Source organism: Erpetoichthys calabaricus, chromosome 4, assembly GCF_900747795.2.
Source record: "Erpetoichthys calabaricus chromosome 4, fErpCal1.3, whole genome shotgun sequence".
NCBI lineage: Eukaryota > Metazoa > Chordata > Cladistia > Polypteriformes > Polypteridae > Erpetoichthys > Erpetoichthys calabaricus.
Window position 1 is genome coordinate 259,843,793 of NC_041397.2, and position 16,447 is coordinate 259,860,239.

The 16,447-nt window shown below is 38.6% G+C and overlaps 1 protein-coding gene across 3 annotated transcripts in view; it reads right to left on the bottom strand.

Annotated features, from left to right (window-relative positions):
• The window catches only part of dop1b (DOP1 leucine zipper like protein B), a 220,362-nt gene that overhangs the window by 169,668 nt on the left and 34,247 nt on the right, over positions 1 to 16,447 (bottom strand). For all 3 annotated transcript variants that reach the window (XM_028800692.2, XM_051926282.1, XM_028800693.2), the window contains exon 2: positions 4,388 to 4,556. In XM_028800692.2, the coding sequence (XP_028656525.1) occupies positions 4,388 to 4,534 (147 nt within the window). In that variant the 5' untranslated portion in view covers positions 4,535 to 4,556. The remainder of the gene's footprint in view (positions 1 to 4,387; positions 4,557 to 16,447) is intronic.

Consider the following 16,447-nt stretch of genomic DNA (forward strand, 5'->3'; position numbering starts at 1 on the left):
TTAGGGCCACAGTGAAGAAAAAAAAAATACGGACACAGGGAAGAAAAAAAAAAACTATACGTCGAGATTAAAGTCGACATTTCCACTCTATTCTCATAGTTTACTTTATAATTAAAGTAGAATGTCGTAAACTAAACTTCATCCTAAAATCATTGTTTAATTTACTAGATTTTCTCAAACCCCGTCATAAGTTAATGTAGCACATTAAATGCTTTGTATTGTGTTCCCCGACCCAGTTGTTAATCACTACGCTTCTTAAACTGACTTCCTCTGCACTAAGCGATCACCATACAGAATCCATTTACTGTATGATATTCCTGCTCTCTGAAAATTTAGAATTTATATCAAGTATTTATTTATATCAAGTATTTATCTTGGCATTCTAAATGTTCAGAGAGCATGAATATCATGTGAATGGATTCTGTGTGGCGATCGCTGCCGGTGCCTCCTCTTAGTGCAGAGGAAGTCAGTTTAAGAAGCTCGGGGGAACACTTAACACAAAGCATTTAATGTGCTATATAACTTATGATGGGGTTTGAGAAAATATAGTAAATTAAATATTCATTTTACGATGAAGTTTAGTTTATGATGTTCTACTTTAATGACAAAGTATGAGAATAAAGTCAACATGTCGTCACAATATTACACAGTATTGAAAACAAATAAAACAAGTACAACTTGGCTTGCAGTATTATCCAGTAGTATAGAAACAGTATTTACACATCTGACCTTTTAAAACTAAAGCATCTCCAGGCGACAGACGTGACTCATTTTTTTCGGATCTCTGTCCATTTTCATTGCGCGGCATACCTATTCTACCGCCCACTATTTGGTGGTGTAGCAGTGAAAAAGAGCCCTAGTGCAACAAATCTGTGTTTAGCGGTGTAGCAGTGAAAAAGGTCCCCACTTAAACAGTTTCCTGCTGCGCCACGTTCCGAACGTCGTTTAGGCAATTTAAACCGGTGTTGCGGTATAAGAAAAATCCATATCATAAAAAAATAAAAAACGGTTTTCGGTATGAACCGGTATACCGCCCAGCACTAGATATGGTGTTCTGCAATGCTGAGTACAAGACCTTTACTGTTTTCGCTTTACATGCTTCCACAGGGATTTATCATTAGAAAACATAATGTTAATTTTCACTCATATGCAGATGACATCCAGTTATACCTTTCTTTTAGACCAAATGAAGTTTGTCCGATGTTGTCTTTTATTAGTTGTGTTAATGAATTAAAGGAGTAGATGGATGAGAACTACATTTCTTTAAACACAGATAAAACAGAGATGATAATTATTGGAGGGAATGATGCTGATCGCAACAATATTTAACTCAGTTGGAATCGCCATTAATTTTACTGAATCAGCCTGCAATCTAGGAGTTATCTTTGACTCTAGCATGTCTTTTAAAAAACACATTACAAAGTTGTTTAAATCATGTTTCTTCCATTTAAAAATGTTGGGAAATTAAGGCATTTTTAAATAACATGGATTCTGAGAAATTAATTCATGCATTTATTTTAAGTTGACTGACTACTGAAATGCGGTGTTGACTGGATGTTTAAATTGTTCTTTATCCAGCTTCCAGTTAATCCAAAATGCTACTGCAAGAATTATTATAAGAACAACAAAATACAAACACATAACTCCAGTTCTTAAATCCTTACACTGGCTCCCAGTTTACGGCAGATTTCAAAATCCTCCTTTTAATATATAAAGACTTAAATGGCCAAGGTCTGGCTTATTTATCTGAATTTATCATTACTTACAAACCAGAGCGCACATTAAGATCTCAAGATGCTGGTCTGCTTATGATCCCAAGGATTAATAAAATAGCAGTGGGTGGTTGTGCTTTTAGTTACAGGGCCCCTGAACTTTCTGCCTGCTACTATAAGAGGTGCTCCTTACGTCTCAGCTTTCAAATCCCGGCTGAAGACTCACTACTTCATTTTAGCATATCCTGACTAAAGCTGCTGATTAACTGTGTATACTGCATCTCTGTTGTTAGTCATTAACACTAAAACGTAAGTACTAACCCTAACCTATTCGGTTTCTCTTCTTGGTTCTCTAATGTGGCACTTGGTACCCCTACCCTACTGCCAAGTTGTTCAGCCTGTCTAAGGAAAAGTCATCTCTGAAGAAGGATTGCAGGAATCATTGGGTAGAAGGGTCCTTTGATCGGATTGGCTGGTCCAGAGTGGATTCAGCTTGGAATGGCCACTGGGGGAGGTAGCTTGATGGCAAGGGTCTCCAGGATTCTGAACAAATCCAAATCGTATTATGTGATATCATTTACTGGTGAATTCTGCTCTGTACTTGTAATATTTCTATTACACTATAACATTGTATTGAGGATTACGTTTGTTCTGTTCTGTGTATTGTATTGTAATTAACCCTTTTTTGACACCCACTGCAAGCCCAACCTAACTGGAAAGGGTCTCTTTTTAAACTGCCTTTCCCAAGGTTCCTTCCATTTTTTCCCTACTAGGAATTTTTTTGGGAATTTTTCCTTATATTCTTACAGAGTCAAGGCTGGGGGGGCTGTCAAAAGGCAGGGCCTGTTAAAGCCCATTGCTGCACTCCTTGTGTGATTTTGGGCTATACAAAATTAAATTGTATTGTATTGTATACTGTTGTCCAAAGATTAGAATATTTGGTTGAAGGTTGAAGTAAAACACATATATATGAAGGCCTGGGAAAGTTAATGTGTTAATTTTTGCAAATAATGTGGCCTGTTTAACATGTTAAAAAATATTGCTCCATCCCGGGCCAGTAACAAGGAAAATGCCTCAGTCAGTGCTTTGGTCAGGATGGCAACATAACCACCAAGTAATGCACACTGTCAGTTTTTAAGAAAGATAGCAGCTACAGAGATCTTTTTGATGTGTGAGGAGCAAAGGTATAGGTAGAGCAGTGTTTTCCAAACGTTTTCTGTGGTGGCACATTTTTGAAACCCTAAAAATCCCAAGGCACACCACGATTCTACCAACCACAAAAGCATTAAATCTCTTAGACATGCTAAACTGTCTGAAGGGGCAGCAAAAAAAGCAGCTCAGAGATTGACATTCGCAGACACACTGTGTAATTGTGTAGACTAGAGTATAATTTGCAATCATTGATGATGATGAACAGTTGAATATAGTATATGCAGAGTTTTAACACAAGTTTTAATGTATACCTATTAAAGAGTTGCATATTCTTTTGATTAAATCAATTTTTAGCAGTGCATTCAAAGCAAACAGTCTTTTCGATCATTTTCTACTTTGACACGTCTGTGTTTCATATGCTATGCCAATCTGAGAACACATTGGCCTTGTTTTCTTATTGCCTTCTCTCCAACTTGCCTTTTTGGAAGGCATTCAAATTCTGCTTGCTCAAGTAGTATTTCGTTAAAACGTCATTGTTTAGGTTTAAACTATGCCATTAATTTTTTTTTTTTTATTCCTTTGTGTTGATTCTACATTAATTTTGTGATTCAGTGTGTATTTACTTCATGATTTATGAATTTTATAATTACATGTTTTAATGTTAGATGTGATTAATCGTCATTAATTACACACATTCATGCAATTAGTTAATATTTTTTAATCGATTCCCAGCCCTTGATATAGATCTATCTATACATCAGAAAAACTTTACACAATATACTAATGAAACTTGGTACAAAAAGGGGATTAGAATAATTTAAAGTAAAGGCACATTGACTATGTAACTTAAAATTATTTTTTCAATGAATATCATTAAAAGCTCTCATTATTGTTACAGAGCACCAATCGACAGTTGACTTTGTGTGTAACCTAGCTCAATTGTTATTTCACCTCCCAGGACAGATAAACAGATTTCTCCACTTCATATTCCCCAAAGCATAATTATGATGTCAGTTTATTTTCCTTCTTGTGGATGATCTATTATTTAAAAAAAATTAATTACAATTATATTGCATATTTTACCCTCTGAGTCATTTAAAATCACATAAGGCTTCTGGAAGACCTGCTGAGCTAGAAAAGGAATGATGGATATACAGTATATCCAGATAGTCAGCACTGGTATTGTATATAATTAAGCAATATTTATCTTCAGATTAATTTTAGTACTATGTTTAACAGTATTCTGGTTTGAGTAACTTGATGTTATTATAGCTTTGCCACCTTTTTTTAGGACTTTGACTTTTAGTTAGCCTTCTCTATGTATATGGGTAACTCTTTATCAACTCGGTATGAGTAAGTAAATTTGTGTGCAAACATGCCCGGTGCTAGTCTACTGTCCCACCTAAAACCACTTAAACACACTCGAGTAACCTTTCCATGCCCCCTAAGCTGCAACAGGAAAAAGCAGAACAATGATATAAATAAATGGGTGAGCATAGTGATTGAGATAATCCACTGCATACCTTATTTAGCTTGCCTAGAGAAGAGATTAAGTCAGCCCATTCACTGGATGATTCAAAATTCCTCAGTGCCTTTTCAATCACAGAAGCATAGTTCCTGTACCGGTAGTCATTTAGCAGTTCCAACTCTTCGGGGTCCATTTCAGTCATTTAAGGCAAGCATAATCAAGTCCTAGGAAAGAAACCATAATTATTGCTTGTTTTGTAAACCACAATAGTGTTAATTATATATTAATAAGAAGACAATAAGCTAAATGTAAATTAGTAATTGGAGTGGGCATGTTTCAAAAATTCCTGAACTAAATCACATATATTAAATTGTTACTGTTCATTTTCCAAGTAATGGTCTGAAAAAAATAATAAACAAAAATCTGGAAAACATAGGTTTCTAAAATAAAAAGAAGAGCTGACTAAATTATCTGGAATCAAAGATGATTAATGGCAATATATTTTAACTAAACTTGTAGAGTTAATGGAAAAATGTGTTGCCTCACAGAAATATAACCATATAATTATGTTTGCCACAAAGCCTATAACACATACAAAGAATGGCTCTCTCACCTACTTGTTTACAAGTTTAAATAAAAAAAAAATAAGTTTGCTGAATTTGTAAACAAAGTTCATATTGCTCAATATCATTACTTTTATTTAGCTGGTACTCATTTTCAACTACATATTAAAAATATAAAATTGCCCCAGATAGAGGTCTGGCAGGTCAAGTGACTCACGGACGGAGTCAAAGGAAGGGATTTAACAAGTGACCTGGCAGTTTAAGTGTAGCACACCCAAATAAATTTGCAAAAACCTCAAGTAAACTTTTTTTCACGTTGTCATTATGGGGTGTTGTGTGTAGAATTCTGAGGAAAAAAATGAATTTAATCCATTTTGGAATAAGGCTGTAACATAACAAAATGTGGAAAAAGTGATGCGCTGTGAATACTTTCCGGATGCACTGTATATTTGTTTGGAAACTGTTTATAACAACAACTTTCAAAATTCACCAAGACCTTCAATTAGATTAAGCAGAGGGGTTGAAGGATTTTAAAATTTCATGAACCAAAGCTCACAAAGCAAAAGAATTAAGAATTATTGTCTGGGGGTGGATACTTTTAATCCTACCCAATATGTCTCACAATCAGGGTTTGAAAGTCTTTGTAGAAGAATTGCACAGTCATTACTCAAACAGCTACCACATGAAGCACATGTTTAATAAGTAATTAAGTTTTTAAAAATACACTTTGCAAAGCTGGTTGTGCCTGGAAAAGTCTAGACAGGAAGTTGTACTACATTATACTATAGTATTCCTAATTTTCACCCCAATTGAAGTTTGTTACATGCATTAAAATGAGATTTCAATTATTAAGACAATGCGCATACAAGCACCATTTAAATTCCACCCATCCATTTTCTATCTTGCTTAGACATGTGAGGATTCTATGCAAAACAACTGGTTCATCCCATCAACCCTGGATTGTCTGCCAGTCCACCACAGGTCATACTCATGCACAAACTCACACTCAGTCACAATGGATTTCTGCTTGCTTATTTATTGACTCAAATCCACAATAATATTTTACACCGCTACAGTATACTTCTTACCACACCAGTTTATTTCTAATGATGTAGAATTCATAGAGTCTTTGATCCAGTGCTGTTAAAATATTACTTTATCTGTGTTTTACCATTTACTTCCTTGCACACATTTACCATCAAATGAAGAAATGAAAGAAACCGTTCAACTGACAACACATTGTTACTCAAACTATGAAGAAATGCAATGGGGTCATGACTTTGCAAAGCTAAGAAAATAAAAAGGAGAAAATGTTTATTTCAAGTCTACATTTAGGTATTTTAAAGAAAAAGACATAGGTTCAAGACCACAAAGAGTTGGGGAGTCAGGTGACAGGCCTACTTAATGAAGGTTGATGAAAAAAGTAAAAATATATAGCACACAAGGATGCAAAAACCTCAGCCACAGCTGTAGGAAATAAAAATGAAGGGTCCTAGAGCTCAGGTTAGTCTTCAGGTACAAAATAAACAGGGACTTCTAGTCGGCTTGACTCCTTTTATGATGGTTGAGAAGAAGAGACAGGCTTTGGATGAGGCAGAAGTGGAAGTGATGTCAGTGCTCCTCTGGTCTAAAAGCCCCTGGACTGTTGATGAGGAAGAGGAAATAACGAAGAATGACAGCCGGCTTCTGGTTTGCGGTGGTATTGCTTACCTTCTTAGAGCCCTGAAAATGAAAATCACATGCTCATGCATAACAGTATTTTGATGGACAAGAATATATGCAAAATTAAGTCTAAGTTAAATACTCTGGTCAAGGAAATTTGATTAGAAATGAGAAATGTGAAACCCAGGATGCCTCTGCTAAACTCAAACTACTTTTTGTTCTTCCTTTCTTTAAAACTTGACCTATGCTTTTAGCCAAAATGACTTATAAACACTCAATACAATGTTTCTATATCTGTGTAGTTTGGACACATGCTGGGCTAAGTGACTTATTATGTAGCTCATATCATATGAGTAATGGACATTGATTGAGCATCCTTGTCCTTTACAGTTTGAATAGGACAATTTCCCATAGTGTACTTCTCCACTATATAATCAAAAAAATATATATCAAACATTACTAAAACAAGCACAGAGGAGTATTAACAAGGATAGCCGACCCGCGGCGTAGTGTACGCCACATAATTATTTATCGATGGGTGAACACTTCCTGAAAGACACAATTGTCCAAATGGGGTGGGTTTGAGGATACGACTGTGAGTGAATTAAAAGATGGAACTCTGGAGAGAGCAACATACAATTGTCCGTGACTGAAAACTGGTTTTGGCAGATACAGGCATATCTTTTTGAAAGTTTGACCCTGTGCCTTATTAATTGTCATTGCAAAGGCTAATCTAACAAGAAATTGTCTGCGTGTAAAAGTAAAAGGTAAATTTGAACCTGATGGGGTCAGGGAAATCCGGGGAATAAGGACAGTTTGTGTGGTAGCAGCTGCGATAGTTTTACACTCTAGTACATTGCGATGAATGCTGGTAACAGTCAGTCTAGTGCCATTACAGAGACTTCTTGCTGGCATGAGGTTTTTGAGAAGCATGTCAACTGAACCAATTTTAATTTTGAGTTTATGCAGAGGCATGCCAGTGGGAGTAAGACTGCTAAGAAATTCTTCGGGGAATGAAGGACGTTCTCAGAAGTGAATGGTGATAGTAGCTGGAAGTATTTGGGACATCGCCACAATTTCTGCCTCGCCACCATAAACTCTGGAAGAATTCATGTAATCAGCGTATTGTTGAGCAGACTGTATGACTATGCTTCCGTGACTACGAACAACGGACAGCACGTCGCCGAAGTTATCGCAATGTTGGCAAACAAAGGTTACAGCCATGTTGCGAAGTTCGAAAGCAACAGTTTCGTCAATGACATTTTTCCAGAAATATCCGACTGATAGAAAGAAACTGACCTATGATGCAGGAATTTGTATAACCTTGAAAGAAGAATTGTTTCCATGAAATACATGTGAAGCGGTGGCCATGTTAGGAAAATGAACAGTCAATGTGGCTCAGAGATGCATGTGGACTGTAGCACAGACCAAAGCGACTCAGGATGTGTTTGTTGAGGAGTTGGGGGCGGGCATATGAGCAGACAGTGCGCATGCCTTGAGAGCAAGGGTGGACGCGGGAGGAGGGTTAGAGTTGGCGGGCGGGGCTCTGTCGTGCGTACACTATGCGCACTGCCTGCTCATGCCTCGAGAGCGAGGGTGGATGCAGGAGGAGGGTTAGAGTTGGAGGGCAGGGATCTGTCGTGAGTATCTCATGACGCAGGAGGAGGGTTAGAGTTGGCAGGCGGGGCTCTGTCTTGTGTGCGTGCGTACCCCATGGTCAGGTCTTTTACATATATAGATAATTAAAAGTGCCCAATCAAGAGAAATCTTGATGCACTGTGGATCACTACATAAATCTTTTGCTCCAGATGTCAGAGTGCCTTACACACCTACTAAACTTCCCAAATGCAACAATGCACTTTCCCTTCTTGCACCTATCTCCCTCAAGCCAGAATCTATTCTTTCCTGACAGTCAGACTTACTTTAGGGTTAGCAGTGTACAACCTATAATTCGTATCCTAGGGATTCCTCCAAGTCTAGCCTTATACAATAATTACTTTTGCAGAAGATCAAACTACTGTGGCTACAAGACCTTCATGTCACAGCATGCTTTAGTGGTGCCTGCTGTCCCTGAAAGGTGTGTAAGGTAGCTTGTGGTGTATCTGAAAGGAAAAAAAAACATCTCTGCCTATGTTAAGAAAAAAATCTGCTTTCTTCTATTCCTGAATGCTTGTATTAGTCTCTCACTAGTTACTCATGGCCTCAGCCTTTCTCACGTATCCTTGGGAGTTTTTATTTTGTAGCATCTCTTACTGAAACAGACAATACGGCTCCCTAGCACAATAAAGCACTTGAACTTGGCTAGTCCCACTGGAATGCATCATTGTATTGAGACTGCTTTTGGGTTTTTCTTTCAAAAGAAGGTGCTTGTTAGATCTGTCTCCATCCCTGTATCATATTGTTAGAACCCTGGAACTGGCAAGACCCTTGACACAGTCCAATTACTTAAGTCACCAGGGCACACTGTCTGCCTAATTCAATGCTTCAGTCAATTATGCACAGAGGAACACCTCAGAATGTTGGAGTCAGGGCTTCCTGAGGTCGATATATATTTTCTCAGCTCATCTTTCTGGTCAAGATCACAGAAAGCCAGTGACAATTCCATCAGTTATGAAAGGAGACAGAGGTTGGGAGCATGCACTGATTGCATGTTGCTGCACCCACTACAAAACAAACCACCAGGATTGGGACCCAAATGCAGCGGGTGACACCTTAGCACCACAATGTTTATTTTTTGTTTTTAAATGGGTGCTGGGATGTCAGTAATCATATGGCACACTACCTCAAACATACACACCACTGCCCAGACACTCTTCTATTCATCTCTTAAAGTTAAATAGCATGTCATTGGACTATGGTAAGAATGGAGAGTCACCAGGAAAAATGCACGTTAAAGCATGGAGAATAAGGAACTTAACTCAGGTGCAGTGTACAGTGTATTCCTTTAAGAAATTAACAGTTGGACAGGATTTCAAAAAGTACTTAAAACACAGAGTAAGAAGAAGTATGTTTCAGGTACAGCTTTAATTGGTTGTTATTTGGCTAGTAGATAACCTAGAAAAACATGTCATAAGGCAAAAACCCACACCCTTATATTTTTTCTTGGAAGAAACCACAGGGTGTGTATTAAAAAGGCAACATTCGATTGAACTAACCACAAGTGCACATCTGACGAACAGATGGTCTCTACCATGCCCTCTTATCAACCTTTGCTTCTTGTTTTGACAATTATCAGCCGATATGATGGATTACAGCAGGTTACAAAAGCAGTGTCAAGTACAGTTCAGGCATTTTATCTTGTCACACTCAAAATGAAAACCATTGTTTTCTTATTGAAGCCCATCATGCTCCTATGCCTAGATGCTAGGTAAACTGATAAAACTCCCTTTAGCTCTTCAACTAAATGTCATAGACAGGAACCAAGTCCAATTAAGAACCCTCTTTAAACAGGAGAAAGAAGCATCATTTTAAATAAAACGGACTCTTGAGAAAATACTTTGTGACCCTTGTGTTACAGAAAAAGCCACAGTAATCTATACTAATTAATAAAAGGCAAAGCCCTCACTGACTGACTGACTGACTGATCACTAATTGTGCAACTTCCCGTGTAGGTGGAAGGCTGAAATTTGGCAGGCTGATTCCTTACAGCTTACTTACAAAAGTTAGGCAGGTTTCATTTCGAAATTCAACGTGTAATGGTCATAACTGGAACCTCTTTTTTCACAATATACTGTAAATGGACGGCAGCTCGATGGCCGTGGGAGGAGGAGTTGAGTGTCACGTCATCACGCCTCCCACGTAATCACGTGAAAAGACTGTGAACGCAGTAGGGAGAAATGAAGGAGGAGCCGCAAACAGCAAAGAACAAAAAATTCATTAAACAACTGAGAAGGGAGCAAAACAATAAGAAGCGAGCGAGTGAAGCATACAAGCATCTTCATAAGGGAAAAAAGCACGGTGTAAAACGTAAGTTTAAATTAAGTTTATAGAAACGCTCCCGCTGCGGATTGCAATAACATATTCGCGAGATAAAAGTTTAATAAGAAGACACGAGGTATAAACGAACCACACGCCGTAGCGCAACGTTAGCGGCTTCACCTCTGGCGATGACGTTCGAGATTCGATTCCCGAGAGGGGATGCAGTGAGTGTGTACGCCTGATGAGTCCAGAATTAGGGAGAAACACGTGTCGCATACTCTTTGCATTATTTGAAAGTAAACTATTAAACCATTCTACGATCTGCTTCTCGCAACTGAAAGACGGCACATGGTGGATGTTAGCCGACTTGCTGACCGCAAGGCGCAAACAGCGAAGAACAAAAAATTCATTAAACAATTGAGAAGGGAGCGAAACAATAAGAAGCGAGCGAGTGAACCATACAAGCATCTTCATAAGGGAAATAAAGCACGGTGTAAAACGTAAGTTTAAATTAAGTTTATAGAAACGCTCCCGCTGCGGATTGCAATAACATATTCGCGAGATAAAAGAACGCAGTACGGAGAAATGAAGGAAGAGCCGCAAACCGCGAAGAACAAAAAATTCATTAAACAATTGAGAAGGGAGCGAAACAATAAGAAGCGAGCGAGTGAAGCATACAAGCATCTTCATAAGAGGAAAAAAGCACGGTGTAAAACGCAACTTTAAATTAAGTTTATAGAAACGCTCCCGCTGCGGATTGCAATAACATATTCGCGAGATAAAAGTTTAATGAGAAGACACGAGGTATAAACGAACCACACGCCGTAGCGCAACGCTAGGGGCTTCACCTCTGGCGCGGACGATAGAGTGTGTATGCCTGATGAGCCCAGAATTAGGGAGAAACACATGTCGCATACTCTTTGCATTATTTGAAAGTAAACTATTAAAACCATTCTATGATCTGCTTCTGGGAACAGAAAGAGGGCATGTGGCGGACGTAAGGCGACTTGCTGACAAACCACAAGCGTGACCTGGCAGGTAACCACCCATACAATCAGATTGTGATTCAGAAAACGAATGCCATTAATGTAATTACCACGATCTACATACTGTCAAATAAACAAAACACACGCCATAGCGCGACAGCTGTGAAAAGGGAGCTTCACAAAAAAACAGATCCTTAACAAATTGTTATTGGTATATTTTCGATCCGTTTAAAAAGGGTTTCTTTTCTTCTTAATAAAAAATTAAAAGCAGTACTTCGCCGCAACGAAGCGCGAGAATTTGGCTATATATATCTGCTTCTCGCAATTAAAAGAGGGCACGTAGTGGATGTTACAATCAGATTGTGATTCAGACTAGGAATGCAATGAATGTAATTACCCCGATCTACATACAAGGCGAAAGTCTTGCAACATTCAAAGATGATGGTTTGGGATAAGTACACCATGGAACATAAAAGAGCTTATGAAGCCTTGAACCGAAAAAAGCAAGATCTCAGAGATCGTAAAAAAACAAAGGAGGTAATGTCGTTTTACTCGCTGTAGATTTTAGTCAAACGTTACCAGTTATTCCACGAGGGAGACCAGCAGATGAACTCAACGCGTGTTTAAAATCCATGCTTCTCCCATGCTCGGTTATATGTCGCGTGTTCTCGGGTAGGTACACCAAAAAAATGTATACATTTAAGCATGTAATGGGCAAAGAAAAAATGAGGTATACCCGAAGGCACTGCAGTAGTACTCAATGTAACTTTACTTCTTAAATGTTAATGTTTTACTGTTTAAATAATTTATACGCTTCTATATGTTGTTCAAATTCTTTTATCAAAATACCAGTGACAGCGCTATGCACGATAACATGGAGTGAATACACCATATGCATCCGCCCACGGCCACCCTGGTGTGCGCAGATAGGAGTTGATTCTACAATATAATAAAATAAAGATAAAAAGAGTAATACAATCATCACCCATAAAGCGGATAGCAGACGTGACGTACTATATGTGTACCAGATTTCAAGTCAATAGGTGAAACGGTTTGCGAGCTACAGGTGATTTAAAATCCTGGACAGACAAACGAATAGCCACGGTAGCAAATTATAGAAGAAGATTTTTACTGTTTAATAATTTATATTATATGAAATGTGCTTCTTATATATTACTTCATTTTCTCATATGATAATGATGTTAATGTTGTTTATATTGATTTCTATGTTATTGTAAGTGCATGTATGTGTGTATATGTATGTATGTATATATATATATATTAAAATATATGTGTGTGTGTATATATATATATATATATATATATATATATTATATATAATATATGTGTATATGTATAGATATATGACAGCAACACTCATAACAATGACAACACAATCACATTGACAATCATGTTATGTTATTTTTAAAATGTTTCCTTTACTTTTTCATAACCTCTTTAACACACTACTTCTCCGCTGTGAAGCACGGGTATTTTGCTAGTGCATGTATATACTGTATTTGAGGAAAGTAAACACGAAATGGGGCTTCTAGTGAATAAAATGCACAAGGAAATGATAAACAAAGAAAACCCAGTCACAGGGGATGTACAAACAAGTATGTTTCTTTGTGCCGGTCCCAAGCCTGGATAAATGGGGCAGGATATGTCAGGAAGGGCTTCCGGTGTAAAATTTTGACAGATAAATATACAGACAACAATACAGACTTACATACCGGATTGGCTGAAGTCCGGGTTAACAACAGCCGCCACCAGTACCATTAGCCAACAGGGTGCTGGCAGAAATTGGGCTACTGTTGGCCGAAGAAGGAAAAGAAGATGGGAAAGGCGTGTCCAGAAGCAGGAGGAGATGAGAAAGGTAAAGAGAGTGGAAGTGAGGGTAGGAACTTTGAATGTTGGTAGTATGACTGGTAAGGGGAAAGAGTTTGATGATGTGATGGAGAGAAGAATGGTTAATATATTCTGCGTGCAAGAGACTGAATGGAAAGTAATGCCAGGAGGTGGATTCAAATTGTTCTATCATGGTGTGGATGGCAGAAGAAATGGGGTATGGATTATCCTGAAGGAACAGTATGTCAAGAGTGTTTTGGAGGTGAAAAGAGTGATAAAGTGATAATTAAGAAGATGGAAAATGAAGGTGTGATGATGAATGTTGTTTGTTCATTTCCCCATGCAGTTAGGGAGGGCAATGGATGAGAAAGAAGACTTCTTGAGTGAGTTGGATGAAGTGGTGGAGAGTGTACTCAAGGGAGAGAGAGAGCAGATTTCAATGGACATGTTTTTGAAGGGAACAGAGGAGATGAGGAGGTGATGGATAGGATATGGTGTCAAGAATAGGAATGAAGAAGGTCAGATGGTTGTGAATTTTGTGAAAAGTATGCACATGGCTGTGGTAAATACATATTTTAAGAAGAGGGAGGAACATAGGGTCACAGACAGTGGAGGAAGATGCATACAGGTAGATTATACCCTATGCAGGAGAGTAAATCTAAAGGAGATTGTAGACTGCAAAGTGGTGGCAGGGGAAAGCGTAGTTTGGCAGCGTAGGATGGTGGTCTATAGGATGACGCTGGAGATCAAGAAGAGGGGGAGAGTGAGGGCAGAGCCAAGGATCAAATGGTGGAAGCTGAAAAAGAAAGACTGCAAGGTTGAATTCCAGGAGGAGGTAGGACAGGCATTAGGGGACATTAAAGAGTTACCAGACAGCTGGGCGACTACTAAAGAAATATTAAGGGTGACAGCGAAAAGGGTGCTTGGCTGACATCTGGACAGAAGGTGGAGTAAAACGAAACCTGGTGGTTGAATGGGGAGTTACAGGAGAGTATAACAGAGGAAAAGGTTGGTGAAGAAGTGGAATAGTCAGAGAGATGCAGAAAATAGACAGGAGTACAAGATGATAAGACATAAGGTGAAGAGAGAGGTGGCGAAGAATAAAGAAAAGGCATATGATGAGCTGTATGAGAGGTTGGATACTAAGGAAGGAGAAAAAGACCTGTATTGATTGGCTAGACAGAGGGACTAAGCTGGGAAAGATGTGCAGCAGGTTAGGGTGATAAAGGATGAAAGATGAAAACGTACTCACAAGTGAGGAGAGCATCTTGAGCAGATGGAAAGAATATTTTGAGAGGCTGATGAATGAAGAGAATGAGAGAGAAAGAAGGTTGGGTGATGCGTAGATAGTGAACCAGGAAGTACGAAGGATTAGCAAGGAGAAAAGTAAGAACAGCTATGAAGAGGATGAAGAATGGGAAGGCTGTTGGTCCAGACGACGTACCTGTGGAAGCTTGTAAGTCTTTAGGATAGATGGCAGTGGACTGTTTGATGCAATCTTGGAAAATAAGGGCATGCCTGAGGAGTAGAGAAGAAGTGCACTGGTACTGATATTTAAGAATAAAGGGGATGTAAAGAGCTATAGTAACTACAGAGTGATAAAACTGATGAGCCATAGTATGAAGTTATAGGAAAGAGTACTGAAAGCTACGTTAACCCCTTAACCGCCCTCTGCTGGATATATCCGGCACTATTGTTTTATTGCTAATGCCATACTGCCGGAATTATCCGGCACATTTGCCTGTGGTTATATGAATGCCTGGCAAGTAGTATAACTGACGGTTTGGCGTGGGTATTATTACTACGTTGTATTTCGACAAGTCTGTGGTTGTTTTGGCCGGTCATGTGACGTGATTCGGAAGTGACAGCTGTGAATATGGCGAAACGTAAACTGACTTCAAGTGAGGCTTTGCAGGTGATTTTGGACAGTTCTGATCATGATTGTAGCAGTTCTGAAGAAGATTTTAGCGACAATGATGAGCAGCAACGTGCACTGCATGATACTGTGAATGAAGACGCATCGGATGACGGCGATGAGTGGGTGTATCCCCAGCATCTCAACTGGACTGCTGCCCGAGGTGAACTACCTTTTCTGCATCCGTTTGAGGCAACGTGTGGCTTTATTGTTGATGTAAACAATTACATTGCTGAGCAGTTTTATGAGCTGTTTGTGTCACCTGATTTGATCAGACATTTTGTTCATCAGACAAATCTGTATGCAGCACAGTTTGTTGAGAAAAATCCCAATTTACCTCCACATTCCCGTGTTCATGCTTGGTTTGACACTGATGAAAACAAAATGAAAAAATTCATTGGGATTTTGATGTTGATGGGAATAATCAGAAAACCAGATATTGAGATGTACTGGTCTATGTATGCAACACCTATTTTTGCAGCTGTCATGACACGTAACCGATTCTCTTTGCTGCTGAAATTCTTTCATTTGAATGACAACAGAAATGAGCCAGATAAGAAAGATCCAAACCGCGACCGCTTGTTCAAGCTACGTCCTTTGATTGATCATTTATTTGAAGCATTTCAGTTGCCCTACATGCCAGGACCGTCAGTTGCAGTTGATGAAAGTTTATTGTTGTGGAAGGGCCGCTTACAGTTTCGACAGTATCTACCATTGAAAAGGGCACGGTTTGGTATCAAGATGTTTTGCTTAGCTGAGAATTCAGGTTACACTTATAGATTTCGTGTATACACTGGCAAAGAGGATCCTATGAGTAGTATTTCAGCAGTGTTGCCAGATGAATGTAAGGACTTTGGACTTTTAGAAAAACGCTGTCGTGTCTGTTCAAAGAAGGGTCAGCGTAGAGACGTCAAGACCTTCTGCTCAAAGTGTCCCAGCAATCCAGGACTTTGTGCAGTTCCCCTGCTTTGGCCTGTGGCACAGCAAACTCAAATACTGGGAATGAAACTATGATTGACTGAACTACTTTTGACTTTTGAATTACTTTTGCTGTTCCGTTTTGTAGTAGACAATAAATCCAGAAGCCTGAGAAAAGGTACATTTTGTGTTTTATTATGTGTTTGCCCATTTCTAGAACTTGCACAACATTTAGTGGTCAATACTGCTTGAATAAATGTAAAAAATGTAAAAAAAAGGTAAAAAAGTAAAAAAATGAAAATTGT